The 14988-nt window shown below is 57.0% G+C and overlaps 1 protein-coding gene across 4 annotated transcripts in view; it reads left to right on the top strand.

The window, feature by feature from the left end:
* SPSB1 (splA/ryanodine receptor domain and SOCS box containing 1) overlaps nt 1–13225 on the top strand; it is a 57353-nt gene extending 44128 nt beyond the window's left edge. For 3 of the 4 annotated variants that reach the window (XM_037165710.2, XM_053660613.1, XM_053660614.1), the window contains exons 2-3: nt 3265–4070; nt 11287–13225. In XM_037165710.2, the coding sequence (XP_037021605.1) occupies nt 3377–4070; nt 11287–11414 (822 nt within the window). In that variant the 5' untranslated portion in view covers nt 3265–3376 and the 3' untranslated portion in view covers nt 11415–13225. Of the gene's footprint in view, nt 1–2452; nt 2472–3264; nt 4071–11286 lie in introns of those variants that run through there. The other variant, XM_037165711.2, reaches the window with a different exon arrangement.
* The last annotated feature ends 1763 nt before the right edge of the window (nt 13226–14988 follow it).

The following is a 14988-nucleotide window of genomic DNA, read 5'->3' as shown; positions in this document are numbered from 1 at the left end:
CTCTTTCGGACGGTCTCAGAGCTCCAGCTGGGAATTCCGACCTTTCAGTTTAAATGTCCTCCTCAACTCTGGATTCAGTGTGTATCTTGGTGGGCAAATGAAACCTGTATCGAGTGTCTGACGAAAAGAAGGGAACGTACAGGGCAGCCTGTAGGAATTGCTCTGGGGACAACTTGTTTTTGTGGATGTAGTGTGTTAACTTGGTATTTCTCAGCCTTGCATTCTTTTTTGTGTACTTAAAAATCATTATCATTACAATGAGCTTAACGTATGCATTTTTGGAAAGTTTTGGTTCAAAAAGTATTCGAAGTGAATTGCCTCCCTCCCACCCCCACCGCCCCGGGCTCTGCAGGATTAACCACTGTGCGAGTTCAGGGATTATGCTTCTAGCCCTCAACCTGAGCCTACGAGAAGAAAAAGGCTCACAGAGAGAAGCCTTGTAAACCCCGTTCTTACAGAAATGGGGTCACGCTCTGCGTATTGTTCTCCGAGTTGCTTTTTAACACATAACAGCATCACATTCCATTTTGTGTTAATTCATTACATCCAAAGGGCTGCCCCCTCCTCTCCGAGTCTGCTGGAGTGCACATTTCTGTGCCTGTCTTTGTCCACATGTCCCTGGGCGAGGCTATGAGGTTTCATAGACCCTGGAAAAGCGGGTGGTGGGCGATTGTTGGATGTTTTATACCCGAATGGCACCTGCAAGCTGAGAAGCATGCCCCAGTCTGGGGGTCTGTCTGTGTGTCTTGGACACGCACCCTGCATCCTCTCGTGTCCCTCAACCTTTTTTAACCCTGTGGACCCCACATGGCTCGTCCCCTCTCACTGATAGCTCTCAGCCAGCACCCCACTTCTGCATGGCTTGTGTGTGAAAACAGTGGGTGTATCCAATAGGTGTCTCCACCCCCATGTGCCAGGGAACATGGCGGTGGGTGTGCCCATCCCCTACCCCTTTAGGCCATTAAAGGCTCCACCCGGGTCTCAGCCCCCCACACAATGCACTCAGGGATGCCTTTGACTCCTCCCCACCTAGGGATTGGCATCCAGTTCTGGGCCTCCTTCATGCCTCCACTAATTCCACCCGAGGGCGCAGAGGGCCCCCCTGGAGGAGCACAAGAAACAAGAGGGAGGATGGTTTTGGGGGCTCTGCCAATGCCTGGCTTAGAAGTGACCTTAAACTTGATCTGTTCTAGCTCAGCATTCGAAGCACTTGGGTCTTGGCCCAAAGGCGGAATCCATCTGTAGAACCAGGTGCAGTGACCCAGAGAGGGATAACAGTGAGCTTTGTTCAGTGTGTGGAGCACATGTTAGAGGAAAGTGACCTTGCCAGTTGTCCCGGTCTCGCTGGAACACTGTCTCTGTGATGCCTGGGCCAAGCGTGGGACACCCATCTCACAGAGGAGCAAGCAGAAGCTGGGGCAAGCTACGGGGCGTCCTGGGCTATGTCCCCAGCCTCTGTCTCCCCCAGGATTAGGAGCCTGGGGGAGGAGCCTGGGGGGGAGGCATCCTGCTAGAGAGCAGTCCCCTAGAAGGGGCAATGGGAGCTCCTGGGGGACATGCAGAAGAACAGGTCACATTTAAAAAGCGATGGAAAGAGGAAGGCGGCCGGATGGCTTCAGGGGCCTTGTGGGGCTGTGGCCGGGTGTGGACAACAGGAAGGCGGTGAGAACGGAGCGGTGGCTCTAACCAGGGTTGGACACTGGGTGGAGACTGGCAGGTGACAGGTGAGTCATGAGTGGCCCCAGGGTTGCCACAGTGATTGATCGCCTAGGAGATGACTCAGATGGCAAGATGACCCAGAAGTGGCAGATCCCACATCTCTCCCAGCTAGGCCCTGAGCTGCCCTTGTGCGGAGCCACCGGGTGATGCTGTATGTGCCCTCCCGCCTCTACCTCCCAGAGGCTCCCTTCGCTCAAGGTTGTGTGGTCCAGGGGCAGGAAGGGGCCCTCCCCACTGGAAGGTTCCTAACACGGGGATCCGGGAGGGTAGGAGCTTAGCACAAGGACCGGTTACATAGACTTGCCTGGCAACCGGCCTTGAAGGCGGCGGATTCTCAGAACGGGAAGAGCTTGTGGAGCCGACCTGGACAGACAGAGGGCCCGCCCCTGTGAGGTGACGCTGCCTTTCTCTGTCACTTGTTCTAAGGTTGGACTGACTTGGCTGCTTCAAGATTCCTCCTCGTACGCGTCTTGTGCTTTCCTACTGCCGCCATCGCGCAGCCGTCGTGTGCGGGGGCTGGGTCAGGGGAACCTTCATCTAGCTCGGGGCTTGGCTGGTGCACCGCCTGTTCTTGTCCGTAAAGTTTTATTGGAACTCAGCCGTGCTCATTTACTGACACACTACAGTGGCTGTTTTCTTGCTACAAGCAGAGTTGGGTAGTTGCATGGAGACTGTCCAGTCCACGAAGCCTAAAACATCTGGTGCTATACAGACGAAGCAGATCCCTGCTCCAGCCCAAGCAGGAGTTACAGGTGTGACCAGGCCCAGGCTTAATGGCCTGAGAGCTCCCTCCCTCTCGCCCTTTCTCACCCTGCACCCTGTCATCTCTTCCCTCTCTCCACCCATCATGCTCCCTGTTACGATCCTTCTCTACTCCCACCCATTTCTGTACACGTGTTTTAATTAATGTGTTAGAAGGACTCTCCCCCGACCTGCACACAGAAGAGTGTCACTGGCGCCACTGTCCAGGCCAACGCAGTGGGACGTGGGACCTTCTGGGGAGGTTGCTGCAGTCTCGGGGCCTTCCAGCCGAGCCCACTTGCCGCCCTCAAGTTAAACTTGCTGCCTACTCCAGGGTTCTCCTCCCTGGTGAGAGCCAAGGGGCCTGTGGGAGGTGGCATCTCAAAGAGTTTCTGCTGCCTCCTGAAGCAGCAGGACGTCGGCTCCCCTGCTAGGACCAGGGGAGATGCCCACGGCACGGGCTGACTCCAGCATCTGTGCCAACGCAGCCTTCTGCCCTGAAGAGCCGCGATCAGGTACACGGTGCACTCTACACAGTGGAGCACAACGCCAGCCCCCACGCCTCCCTCCCTCCTCTCGGACTGCCAGGGGGCAGCCCCTCTCCCTTAGGACGACACAGCTGCAGGGACAGAGCAGGGTTTCCAAATGTGCCAAGGCTCAGGCCTGCCCCGTGTCGGGTGTGCCGAGAGCCCAGACTGCTGGGACGTGACAGCAGTCGGCCTGTTTGTACGTACTAGTTAACTCCCTCTCCACGTCCCCGCACCCCTGCTCACCCCGCCTCCTGTTTTTCTTTCCACCCATTAGGCCATACTGACCGCTCCGCAACTCGCAGAGGTGCCTAGTGGCCTTCAGGAGAAGAGGCTCCGCGATTGATGAGTTGGCCTTGGGAGTCGGTGACTAGGTGAAGCAGGCCAACATGGGTCAGAAGGTCACCGGAGGGATCAAGACTGTGGACATGAGGGACCCCACATACCGGCCCTTGAAGCAGGCTCTCCAGGGCCTGGACTATTGCAAGCCCACCCGCCTGGACCTGCTGCTGGACATGCCCCCTGTGTCCTACGATGTCCAGCTGCTCCACTCGTGGAACAACAATGACCGCTCACTCAATGTCTTCGTGAAGGAGGATGACAAGCTGATCTTTCACCGGCATCCGGTGGCTCAGAGCACGGACGCCATCAGGGGCAAAGTCGGGTACACGCGGGGGCTGCACGTGTGGCAGATCACGTGGGCCATGAGGCAGCGGGGCACGCATGCCGTGGTGGGGGTGGCGACAGCCGACGCCCCCCTGCACTCTGTCGGGTACACGACCCTCGTGGGGAACAACCACGAGTCCTGGGGCTGGGACTTGGGGCGCAACCGGCTCTACCATGACGGCAAAAACCAACCGAGCAAAACATACCCGGCCTTTCTGGAGCCGGACGAGACGTTCATTGTCCCCGACTCTTTCCTTGTGGCCCTGGACATGGACGACGGGACCCTGAGCTTCATTGTGGACGGACAGTACATGGGAGTGGCTTTTCGGGGACTCAAGGGCAAAAAACTGTATCCTGTTGTGAGTGCCGTCTGGGGCCACTGTGAGATCCGCATGCGCTACTTGAATGGACTCGACCGTAAGTGTCTTCCGCAGTGTCCCCAGGTTGCCTGTGTCCCTGGGGTCCCAAGGGCCTGGCCAGAAATTTGTGTGGTCATTGTAATGAAAACGTCTTTGAGTAGCTATCCCAGCATATTCAGATCCTTAGAGGTGATTCTTGCCAGCTGCTGGTTAAATGAAAAATTCTAGCTGGAGCCTGCCAGCACCTGGCAGCACCTCATGGGTGGCCGGACAGAGATGGGTAGAAGGTTTGGTGGGTAGACGGTTGGTTGGGTGGGCGGGTAGATGAATGAGTAGATGGGTGGGTGGGTAGGTGGATGGGAGGGTATATGAATGAATTAATAGATGAAAGACAGATCAGTGGGTGGGCGGGTAGGTGGATAGACGGACAGATGGTGAATAAAGCAATAAATAAATGATAGACGGTCTTTAATAGATGTGGTTTGTTTCCAGTTGACCTATTGCTTCTTAGCCTTTTGGCTAAGATCAGGTGTTTCTGGTTGACCAGTCTTTAGCTTTGATCTGCAGTTGGCCAAGTTCCAGCACAGTAGCCAGTGTCATGGAGCAGGGGTTGCAGCCTTGGCAGTTCTCGGTCCTCCCATGAAACTGAGCCCGTGGCTTCTCCCTCTCATTGGACAGGTGGAGGGCCTTTCTCCCCTGGCGTGGAGGCTTCTGCCTAGGCTCCCTTGGGGCACAGCTCCCTGGGAGGGGCTTGTTCGGTCGTGGCGTCAGGAGGCTTTCTGAGAGGAGAACGTGGGTTACAAACAGGCTGAGTCAGCAGCCCTTCCCGCCTGTCCCTTTGCAGAGACGAGTGGCCTTTGTTAGGCCATGTGCGAAAAGAACTCTCACGTGACAGTACTGTCCTTGTTCGGGAGGCGGAGGGCTTTGTGGCCACCTGGCTGGGAGCCCGTGGCGGCAGGTGGTCCTGGGACTCTGGAGCTGTCCTCCACTACGCTTGACCCTCCCTCTTGGGTCCCTCCTGGCACCTGCAGACCTCGCCTTGCAAAGGGGGTGGCTAGAAAGCTTCGCCCACCCGTGTACTGACTGTCGTTGAACATCAGGCTTGGCCCGGTGCCCCCAGATCTAACCCCCGCTGCAGGACAGGTGGGGGGGGGAGGCCCCCTGGTGTCAGGAGCACAGATGCTTAGCCTGGTCTTGCAGTCTCCAGGCCTTCGGGTTTGAGGGGAGGGCTTGCGTTGGGAGGGGGCTGTCGAAAACTTCTCCATTATGAGCTGGCCCCTGGGGGGATGCTGGGAATGCCCGTGGCCTGGACCCACCTCCGGTTTTCATGGGCAATGCTGAGGACTCCCCTCCTCAGCACCAGAATCCTAACGCCAGACGTGGCTTCTCCCCTTCCCCAGTCTGGGCCCCACTCTGCACCATGTTAACTTTGGAGGATCCAGATGGGAAAACCCATGAGGCGTGGCAGTGTCCTCGACCCACTGCACATGTGGGGAGTAGGGTGAGGGGCCGCTTCCTGACACACCTCGGCTCTCTGCTGAGAGGGCACTCCGTATCCTAGAAGGGTCAGGCTGCTGCTATTCAGAAATGGACATTAGGGGAAGACTGGCCACTGGGAGGCCGGGGAGGAGCTATGGCAGCTGCCCAGGGGAGAGGTGACAGGGGCTAGTTCTCACTTGACATGTCCAGATGGCTCTGTAAGTCTGGAGACAGGGTCTGGGACAGTGTCAGTAGGGAGGCATCTATGGCCAGATGGTGTTTAGAAGTGTGCCCCCTGGATGAGATCACCTAGGGGTGACGGGAGAGGGCTCAGGCCACGCCCTGGGGTGCGTCAGTGCTTTGAGGTCAGATGGACGAGGAGGAGGGGAGGCAGAGTGGCCGTGGGGCTGGAGGGGAGATTGGTGTCCTGGACACCAAGCAAAGAAGGACTTCAAGAAGGACAAGGTGATGCCAGGTGGAGTGTGTTGATGGCTGAGAACTGTCCATGGACTCTGGGGACGAGGCGGTCACTAGAAACCTCGATGAGAGTCACGTGGGCGGGTAGGGCGGGGTCAAACGCCTGACTCAGTGGCGGTTTAGAGGAGCGGGAAGGGTGGAGTGCTATTTCAGGGGCCGTGGGAACAAATGACCACCCGCTGGGCGGCTGAGAACAGCAGCATTCTCTCACCGTTCTGCAGGCCGGAGTCTGACACCAGGGTGTCAGTCTGAGACCAGGGTGTCGGCAGGGTCAGCTCCTTCTGAGGGCTCCCAGGAGACTCCCTCCTGCGCCTCCTCCTGCCTTCTGGTTGCCAGCAGTCCTTGGCTTGCAGGCGCATCGCACTCATCTCCACCTCCTCCGTCGTGCGGTCTTCCCCTCTGTGCTTCCCCACCTCTTCTAAGGACACCAGCCATTGGGTTCAGGGCCACCCTACTCCAGTGAGACCTCATCTTACCCAATGACACCTGCCAAGAACCTATTTTAATGGCGTCACATTCAGAGGTTCCAGATGGTCCTGAATTTGGGTGAGGGGCAGATAGTAGTCCACCCTCTACAGATGTGCAGACAGCAAATAGAGCCCATGCCCATGAGACCTGCCCCTCCTCTTGCCACTGCTGTGGGGGGAGACCAGACAGCCCAGCACTAGGATGGTGGGGTCCCGTCAGATGGTGGGGTCTCGTCAGATGAGGTCAAACCCTTCTGCCCAGAAGGGTTTGCTTTACCTTCCAAGGCAGGTGAGGACGGAGGAATGTCGCAGCTAGACTGGGTCTGGGGTCCAGCCAGGGAGTGAGGCGTGGCAGGTGGAAGCTCTGGCCAGGTTTTCTGGGAGGCCTGGAGTGGGCTTTGTTGTCAAAGCCTTGGAGGTCATTCTGATCCATTATTGCTCCCTGGGACACCCAGGGGAACTCATCTGCACCCTCCTTCCTCACCCCCCCCAACCCCGGCCACCAGGTCCTCACCTCAGCAGGAAGCAGCTGTCTGCGGAGCAGGCCAGCTAAAGCCGCCCCTGAGTGCACCCTGCCTGGGACTGCAGTGGGCATGTGGTTCCCCCAGCCCACCTTCCCCTGCACACCAGGCAGACGTTCCCCCCAACAGAGCCGCTGCCCCATGCTGGGGACCCTCTCCCGCCCCTTCCCCCCCTGACCACAGGCCACTTGTTCTGACTCCTCCTTGGGGGCTTGAGGCCTCTGGGGCTGAGGCTGCCACCAGACAGGTTGCTATGTCATTTTGCTCTTTCCTGGGGGGAAAGGCAGGGGATGGCTCTGGGGTGGGGACACAGAGCCCAGCTGGGGCCCCAGGACCGCCTGCCACCCTCCCTAGAGATGCAGAGGGGAAAGGCCTATTTGCAAGCAGCAGACCACTGTCACCCAAGGGAGAGTCCCTGACCCGGGAGTCCCCCCGTCTGCCCCTGCGGGGAGCAGGCGTCCTCTCCACGGAGGCATTTTCGCTGAGTTGGACACTCTCAAGTTCTCCCTTTCAGGCGCCCAGATAAGTCTGGTGCAGTCTGTCGTGATTGTGGGCTCCGTCAAGGCTCGGCTCACTTCCTCAGGAGCCTTTCAACTTGGTGACCTCCTCCCAGTGTCCGCCTGGGGCGCCTCGCTCCATGTCAGCCCCTCCCTGCACCCCTAGTCCCGCCGGGTCTAGGGAGGGTCCTGTCTGGGGAGACTGACCGCTTCACCCTGCAGTGGCTTCTCTCTGGGGGCAAAGGCCGTGGAGGGGGACAAGGTTGTTCTAGACCCCACGCCTCCCAAAAGGATGGTCATACAGGGACAGTGGGCTCTCAGAGTTGAAGGCCAGGGACCAAGGGTACCCACATTACCCAGCTGGGTGTCAGGCAGTCTTTCCTAGTTGGCAAAAGCAAGGTTAATGTTTCATTTCACTGCTTTCCACTGCAGTTCACTGTAAGAACTGCTTATTTCTAAAGGGAAGTGCACACATATCCTGGGGTGGCTGCCCCATAGCAACTTTCTAGACTCCATCTCCAGGAGCATTTTCACTGCTGCTGCTCACAGGAGTAAGCACAATGCCAGTGACCAGAGTGGAGAAGGTGAGGGTGGGGCCGTCGCTGAATTCGAGGCACTTCCTGACGTGAGACATTGGTCTTTGACTCTACCCATCCCCCCAAAGCTCATTCATCTAGCCAAGAACTAGACAGGTGGTTGGGCTCTGGAGTTCAAGCTGTGTCATGGTCTCAGGCAACTTCAAGAGCCATGAGTTGCGGTCCTGGGGCCTCCAGGTCACCATTTCTGCCAGACACATAGAAGCTGGCACATGGACTGGCCGGTTCCCCAACCTCCTGCTCCCAGAAGTAGCCCCTGACTCACTTCCTGATTTCTGCGCTGCACGCTGGGCACCTCCCCCTCTCGCTCACTTGAACTACGTATATGAGCTTCGGGAGACGGCCGAGCAGCCAGGAGTCATCAGATCAGCTCCGCCCTCTGTTTGGAAACCCTCAGTGGAATCTCAGTGAGCACCCAGCTTTGAGGATGGAGCTGGATACAGAGGCTGCAGCCCCCAGTTAGAAGTATTGAGGGGGCAGGGGGGACTTCTTGGGTCCTGTTAGTGACCGACCAAAACCCATGGGACAGGCATGCTCCGTGGCACGGTGCCCACATCTGCTTCTGTGGCCGAGTGTTCTCGGCCTGACTGGCCTTTGAAAAGCAGTCAGGCCATGGCCTGGACATCACCGATTGGCTCCTACAAGGTTGGTGGAGGAGGGGGGTGACCTCTTTGTCCTTGAGGCCCCTGAGCATAGACCCACACTGGGCATGCTTGTGTGACTGGTCACATTTCTGGCTCGTAACATCAGTGTGGCTGTCAGCTGCCACCCCTGTAGCCCATTGTGCAAGACCTGGCGTGTCTGAAGGACATGTCCCTTCCAGTTGCACAGACCCCCCCCCCCAGAACTGGCTATTTAGGGTGGTCTAAAGGTGCTCAGGCTGTGGAAGCCCCCCTCACACAGCTGCTTTCAGAGGGGCAGGAGTGGTGGGTGGCTGTAGGTCCTTGCCCCTTTGGGTAAACTGCAAAGGGCTGCTGGGAGCTTCGTCATGCTGGCGTGGAAATAGCGGCACTTGAGAATTTCATGGACTAATGTCCATCTTCTAGCTCTTGGCTCTCGGGCCTTGGACCCTGACTCTCCCATCCCCGAGCCTGCTTCCCCATCTGCAGGTTGGGGACCACAGTCCCCAGCAGGCACACAGTAGGTGCTCCACAAGCCACAGCTGTCACCGATGCTTCGATGCAAACCAGCTAAGGGTAAGGGCGGGATGCTGGCTGCGGAGGCCTCTGCTGTTGGAGGTGTTTCTCCGTAAGGCTGTGCGTGAGTTGACCAGAAACCCCGCAAGCCAGGAGGGCATGATGGGAACTACCTCTTAGCCCTCACTCCACAGCCTGGCAGGGTTCTCAGGCATGTTCAATGGGCTCTTGATGCTTTCTCAAGTACCTGTGGCCACCAGGGAAAGCCCTTCTGCCTCCCAGTGGGGGCTGAGCTGTATCCTTGGGGAGGGAGGGGCTGGGGGAAGATGGGAAAGAGCCCCTGAGTGGAGGAGAGGAAGCACCTCCCAACTTCCCCACGTGGTCCAGTGCGGGGGCTGCTCCTCAACTGTAGGTCCAGGCCAAGAGCTGCTGTTTCTGGCCTCCAGGATCGCAGCTGGATGGGACTTGGGAGACCAGCTACACATCTTAACAGATGGGAAAACTGAGACCCAGGGAGAGGAGTCATCCTCTGTGTGGAGCAGAAGCGAGGATCCAGATCCAGGGTCACCCAGGAAAGGATGCTCTATGGTGAGGAAGGCCCAGGGCTCTGCAAGCAGGCAGGGGGAGAAACCCAGCTCCACTCATCTGGAGCCTGTGGGACCCTTGTCTTGAAGGACGCAGGGTCATTTCATTCATCCTCCTGCCTCCAGCAACGGCCCCAGTTCAAAGCTCTCCATGAAAAAAAAAACTTACTACTTCAGTTCCTTCCCACGATGACCCTTGAGAGATGAAAAGCAGTTGTCTTCTTCTAAAGCCTAGAATTCAGCAACTGTGTGATCAATTCTAAGATTTTTTTAAACATCTCAAGTTAGTGCATTTTAAATGACATCTCAAGATTTGTCGAGATGTAATTGGCACACCACACCTTCGCCCATTTAAAATGCATGGCTCAGGGGCCCCCAGTATGTTCCCAGCTGCACAGCCGTCGCTACAGTCAACTCGAGAACACGCTCACCACCCCGAAGAAACCCAGACTCGTTCATGGCCACTCCCGGTTTCCCCACCACCCCAGCCATAGGATTCGGTCTTCAGTACTTCGGTCTTTAACAATATTAAATGTTACTTTTAATATTCTGAGACGTGGTGTTGATATTAAAGAACTTTTATCCACTTTTTGTTGGTGGAATGGGCTCTCTAGGGAAACGCTGGTGTTTTTCTCTTTTTTTTTTTTTTTAAATTTTGGGTGGGGTGGTGGGGTTTGGTCTGATCTTTGTGTTGTTCACAAAGGAGACTCAGAGTCAGGGGAGACCACGGGTGAAGACACAGGTCCGTCCATGTCCAGAACACGGTGGGTTGGCCCCAAGCAGCTCCCGATGCGCTCACCTGTACCAGGCTTTAGAGAAGAGGTCAAGGAAAAGTCAGCGGTGGGAGGAAGGGGGAGCAGAGCCTCCGGGCCTTGGAGGGCATGACTTCCACATTCTTTCTGAGGAGGAAAGTTGACCTGAGACTCGGGCTGCACAGCACTTCAGGGACACAGGACACTGGTGCCTTGGCAGGCTGCAGTTAGAAGCTTCCTTCAAACCCAGGTGCCTGGCACGTCAGGTCCCCTTTGTGCCTACGTGACGTCCACTGTAAAATGAAGATGACAACAGTACCCACACACGCAGCTGGGTTGACACAAGAGGAGTCCCCACCTGAGAGCTGGCGTGGGGTCTGATGGCGTGGGGTGCTGGGCGTCCTGAGTGGAAAAGCAGGGACGGCCTGGGTTGGGTCCTGGCTTCATCTCCTCCTTGCAGTGGGGCCCTGGGCCTCGTTTGGACCCTCCGGCCCTCTGTTTCCTCCTCTGCTGCGATTCTGCCATCATCATAAACCACTGGGAGGATTAAATGAGTTAAATTAGTGCTTGCTGAGAGCTTACCGAGGTGCCTGGCCCAGAACGGGATCTGTGTTGGCTATTAATAATTCATCTAAAATGAAAAGTATCAAATGACCAACTGTGCCCTAAAGCTACCATTAGTGATGCTCCCCTGCCGGTAGTATTCCTTGCAGACCCGTCCAGAGATGCGCTAACCGACACCCTCTCTCTCCTCCACTTCCGCAGCCGAGCCCATGCCGCTCATGGACCTCTGCCGCCGCGCCGTGCGCCTGGCCCTGGGGAAGGAGCGGCTGGGGGACATCCATGCGCTGCCGCTGCCCGCCTCCCTCAAGGCCTACCTCCTCTACCAGTGACCCTCCGCCAGGACCGCAGCACGACAGCCACCTGGTGCCAACTCACCGAGCCGCCTCTGCCGCACCCCGCGCCTTGGACGGGCATCCGCAGCCATGTGAGGAAGGCCCTGCTCCTCCTCTTCATCTTCCTGGCTGCCCTCCAGGACACAGACACTGACAGCTCTGGACACAGGCTCCTCCACTTCCCTGTCCCACCTTGGCAGAAGGCCCCTGCTTGCCGCACCACTGCCCCTCCTTGGGGAAGGACACAGTGGACTCCGAGGGAGCTGGCGCTGAATGTCCATCTGCTCCTGGGGGTGCACGGGCAGCCTCCACCTGCCGGGTCCCAGGGCAGAGCCAACAGGAGGGGCCCGGCATGGAGAGTAGACCCCAGGGGTGCTAAGTGGTGCTTCGACGAGGGGTCGTGTCCCGGCAACCAAGCTCAGGGCGTCAGAAACTAACAGAACACCAGGCGCAACCCGAAGTGGACCTTCCCGCGGGCCGCGCACTCAGCGTCAGCCCCCGCTGCCGGCGCCCCTGGACCCCGTATTTATTCTTTTAACAATAAGAAAAGCCATTTATTTATTCCATTTAGAAAGGGACCTTGTCGTGGTCACCTCTCTGGAGTGTTCTCTTGCTTTTTTTCCACCTGCTACTCCCCCCACATGCGTGTGCCTCACCTGCCCTCGCTGGGCTGTGCATCTATGGCGTGTCCGCAGGTGGGCACGGGTGTCTTCGTTTGGGTCCCTTGACCTACAGTTTCCAGGGGGCTCCGCTCCGAGTCCCCAAGTTGGCCGCTCAGGGAGCGTCAGCCTCAAGTGCAGTGGGAGTGCCTTTGGGGTCAGCTCCACAGCTGGGCAGCCCCCATGTCTCTGCCCACTCACTCACACGTCGGGTCATCCATCGTGGCACGTGGTTTTATTTCCATGGTCTTGTGTGGCTGCAGGGGGGGGTGAGGTTTTGCTTCCCTGCTGAGATTTCCCACTTGCCCCATAGAACTGCCGAACCAAGAAGGGAAGTGTGGGTGTCTGCCTCCTGAGTAGCCAAGAGCAGGGCAAGGTGGGGGAGGCCCTGGTGGAGGTGCGCCTCACGGGGAGCCCACGCAGTCCCTGCTTAGTGCCCCCCTTTCATCACATGCCGGAAAGGTGGGCTGTCCGCAGGAGAGGGACACCCCCTCCGGGCCGCAGCCCCCCTACTAGCAGGCCCCTGCCACTGCATTTCTGTATCTCAAGGTCAACTCCATCTGAGAGTCTGACTTCAGCTCACTTCTGTACAGGTACAATAGATAACTTTATTTGTTTAAAATGTTTAATATATATGCATATATATTTGTCCGTAAGAATTATGTTTTAAACAGCTGCTGTAGGGTACCTTTAAAAAAAAAGTCTTCCAGTGGAATATATTTTTTAAAGCACAAAATTGGTGCCAGGACTGGGTGAGGAATGTAAATTACCCCCTTATTATTGTGAGGGTTTCGGCTTTTTTTTTTTTTCCAGGCATGGAGACCTTACCTGTAAGACTTGTAAAGGTTTTCCTCGCTCCCGTTCCCGGGTGGGTCCTGTTCTGCTGAATGTTGCACGCGAGAGAGTTTCACTCAGCAGATCCGGCCTTGTTGCCCCGACCCAGCACCTCCCGCAGCCGCCGGCCGCATCGCAGGGCGCTCGGCCATCTCTCTGCACTCCCACCCCCCAGCGCCCCACCCTCAAGCCCACCCTTCTCCCTTCTCAGCCCAGAGCCCTGTGGTCTGTACAGTTTTGAAACTCCCATTCTATTTTATGATGGTTGATCATAGTCAGTACCATAATAAAGGAACGTTTACTAAAATACAAAGCCACCTTTGAGTCCTCCTTTGTGCCTTGGGGGAAGGGAAAGAGGCAGAGCCCACCCCTCCTGGGTCCAGCCAGCTCCGCTGCCCATGGTTTTCAACAGATGATGAGGTGATCACCTGTCCCCAGCCCCACCCCTTGGCAGAAGGTGTGATGCCAGCCAGAGTCCCAGAGGATCAGGAAGAACCTGGAGAGGTGGGTCCTGGAATGTCCCCATCCCTTTTCAGAACTCTGTGAGCCAGCCCCCCAGACCATGAGACTTGTGACCTGATAGAAAGGATGACCCATATCCACAGGGGCCTCAGGCTTGTCCAGGTGTTAGAAACTTGGGTGGGCGTGTAGAAACCGGCATGGGGGTCCGTGGTGGAGCCCAGGCTGTGGTCAGTGGGTGAGAGGAGCTGGTCATGCACCTTGGTGTCTGTCCCCTGTGCCAAGCACAGCGATGCTGAGGAGGTGCCGGGTCCCCACACCCACCCCTCAGCAGTGAAAACAGAAACTTCTGGCTTATTTAGAGAACTGGTAAGTGATAAAGAGAAGGGTGACCAGAAATGCACTGGGTAGGATCACATGACATGACTTGTTTCCAAAGAATTAACAAGAGTGCATCCAGCTCCCTCTGGGCATTTTTAATTCTAAAGGCCTATCAGGGTCTAGTGGTGCTGGGGAGAGTGTCCTGGCTCCAGAGGCCAAGACCCCCGGGACCAAAGTCCTGTGTCCCTTTCTCTGAGGGCCTCCTGGCCAGCTTCTCTCCTACCACCTGCACCGGCACCACCTGGGAAGCGTCTGTTTAAATGCAGGTTTCCAGGCCCTGCCTCAGACAGGGCTCATCGGTGTTGCTGGGGCCAGGCCCAAGAATGTGCTGTTTTCTCAAACTCCCCGAGCGGCCTTGCCTGAGACGGTCTGAAGACCACTGGGTCTGCATCAGCGCTCTCTCTCCAAAAGTTGCTGGGTGAAGGGAAATTCCTTCTGTGTGGTGGTGGGTTGGCCCAGCGACTAGCACATGGCCTCCTGAGTCAGACCTGGGTTCAAATGCTGGCTCCGACCCTCACTAGCTGTTTGATCTTGGACGAGCCTCCCTGAACGGCTGTCAGAATGGGCCCATCTCCCGGGTGGGTGGCAAGGGTGAAATGAGGTTTTAGAACTGGCCAGGCATACTAGCGAGTGTGCAAACAAACGCTTTAAAAGCACTGCTTTCTGTTCTGGAAAATGGCAGTCTCTAGGCTGGAACTGATCTGTGAGAATGGACCAAACAATCCTAAAACGAACTTTCTGGTGAATGTTCTTTCCTCCTGGGTACCGTCTCCAAAGATCAAGGTGGGTGTTGGGAGATGGACCCCCAGATGCCTTCCCGAGACATGCTTGGAGGAAAAGGGTGGTCTGAAATTATTTTTAGATTGGAGTTCGTCTCTGGGTTGTAGTTGGAACTCCAACTTGCTTTGAAGGCGGCTGCCAAGAGAGGGATGGGGGTCAGGTGGTGGGGGTAGGGAGGGCGTAGGAAGCACATGGAAAATGAGGGCCTTTGTGCGGCCTGGAGACTTTTGGGGGAGCAGGGTTTCGTGGTGAAGGGAGCAGTCTTCATAAAACCATCTTGCAGACTGGCCCATGTGGATGCAATTAATGCCCTGCCTTCAAGCAGGTAGCAGCTCTCAGGCTTGGCCATAGATGGGAAGAGCCCCCTACACCCCGCCGTCCATCTCCTGCACACGGCTGCCCTCCTGCCCTTCCTCCCACTCCCTCGGTGAGATGAGGAGTGTGGACTTTACTGAACC

The sequence above is a fragment of the Artibeus jamaicensis genome, unplaced genomic scaffold (genome assembly GCF_021234435.1).
Source record: "Artibeus jamaicensis isolate MK-2021 breed Jamaican fruit bat unplaced genomic scaffold, CSHL_Jam_final scaffold_847, whole genome shotgun sequence".
Taxonomy (NCBI): Eukaryota; Metazoa; Chordata; class Mammalia; order Chiroptera; family Phyllostomidae; genus Artibeus; species Artibeus jamaicensis.
Note: the sequence above shows the minus strand (reverse complement) of the source record. Positions and strands in the feature narration are given on the sequence as shown.